Here is a 1,109-nt window from a genome sequence, read left to right on the forward strand (position 1 = left end):
AGGATGACCCAGATGATCTGCATGTAAGAGACAAGCATTAAGCAAAGGGGTACGACTAAGAAAAACACAGAGGATGCAAACAGGACCACTTGGTTCATCCAGGTGTCAGCACAGGCCAGCTTGAGGACAGACAGAATTTCACAGAAAAGGTGGTTTACATTTTGGGGTCCACAGAAGGGCAACCTTAGAAGGAGAATTACATTTACCAGGGCCAGGATGAATCCACATGCCCAGGAAGTGACAGAGAGTACTGTGCACACTCTCCAGCTCATGATGACAGTGTACTGGAGAGGGTGGCAGACGGCCACAAACCTGTCATAGGACATCACCACCAAGATCATGCACTCAGTAGCAGCAAAACCCAAATACAAGAATGTCTGCATTATGCATGGAACAAACAAGATGGTTCTTTTCTGGTTCACAAGATTTGCCAACATTTTGGGGACATTGTTGGAAGTGTAGGAAATGTCAATGATGGCCAGATGTGAGAGAAACAAGTACATGGGAGTATGCAGTCTAAGGTCCAGACTGATCAGTCCCAAGATCATGCCATTTGCCAAGAGGCTGGAGATATAGAACAGGGAGAAGATCCAGAAGAGGAGCACCTCCATGTCTGCACTGAGCTTGAATCCCACCAGGATGAACTCTGTGACCCATGACTGGTTGCCTCCCATTCTTTAATGACAGTCTGTCAAGGCCTGGAGTGTGATAGAAAGGTCTGAACTGTAAAACAAATGAAAATTAGTTATTTATCTCAGAATGAGTTCTGAGAAATTTTGTATGCTTTTTCCTATTTAACAACTTCTCCAGCTTCCCAAGATTTGTAACTTTTCTCTTTTGAACACTTTATTATAAAATAAACTTTAACTTACAGTAATGTGTCAAGGATTAGGCAAAGTACTTTCATATACTTCGGTGCAGATCCAGCACATGCTCACATTTCCTTCATTCTTGTCTTATTCTGTTTCTCGCTATATACAAGAAGCATTTGGGATTAAAGTGTAGACAAGATGCCCATTTCACCCCAAATTCCTCATTTTCTCACCAAGAAAAAAGACATTCTCTAACTCAATGACAGTATAATTAACCAACTCAGAAAATTTAATATT

General features: G+C 41.6%; 1 protein-coding gene across 1 annotated transcript; it reads right to left on the reverse strand.

Annotated features, from left to right (window-relative positions):
• Positions 1 to 8: 8 nt before the first annotated feature.
• On the reverse strand, positions 9 to 674 carry LOC103584672 (olfactory receptor 2A2-like; the record flags this gene model as incomplete). The annotated part of the gene is made up of 1 exon (XM_008565586.1): positions 9 to 674. A coding segment is annotated over exon 1 (666 nt), but the record flags the coding sequence as incomplete, so codon positions are not given.
• Between the last annotated feature and the right edge of the window lie 435 nt (positions 675 to 1,109).

The sequence above is a fragment of the Galeopterus variegatus genome, unplaced genomic scaffold (genome assembly GCF_000696425.1).
Source record: "Galeopterus variegatus unplaced genomic scaffold, G_variegatus-3.0.2 Scaffold78072, whole genome shotgun sequence".
NCBI lineage: Eukaryota > Metazoa > Chordata > Mammalia > Dermoptera > Cynocephalidae > Galeopterus > Galeopterus variegatus.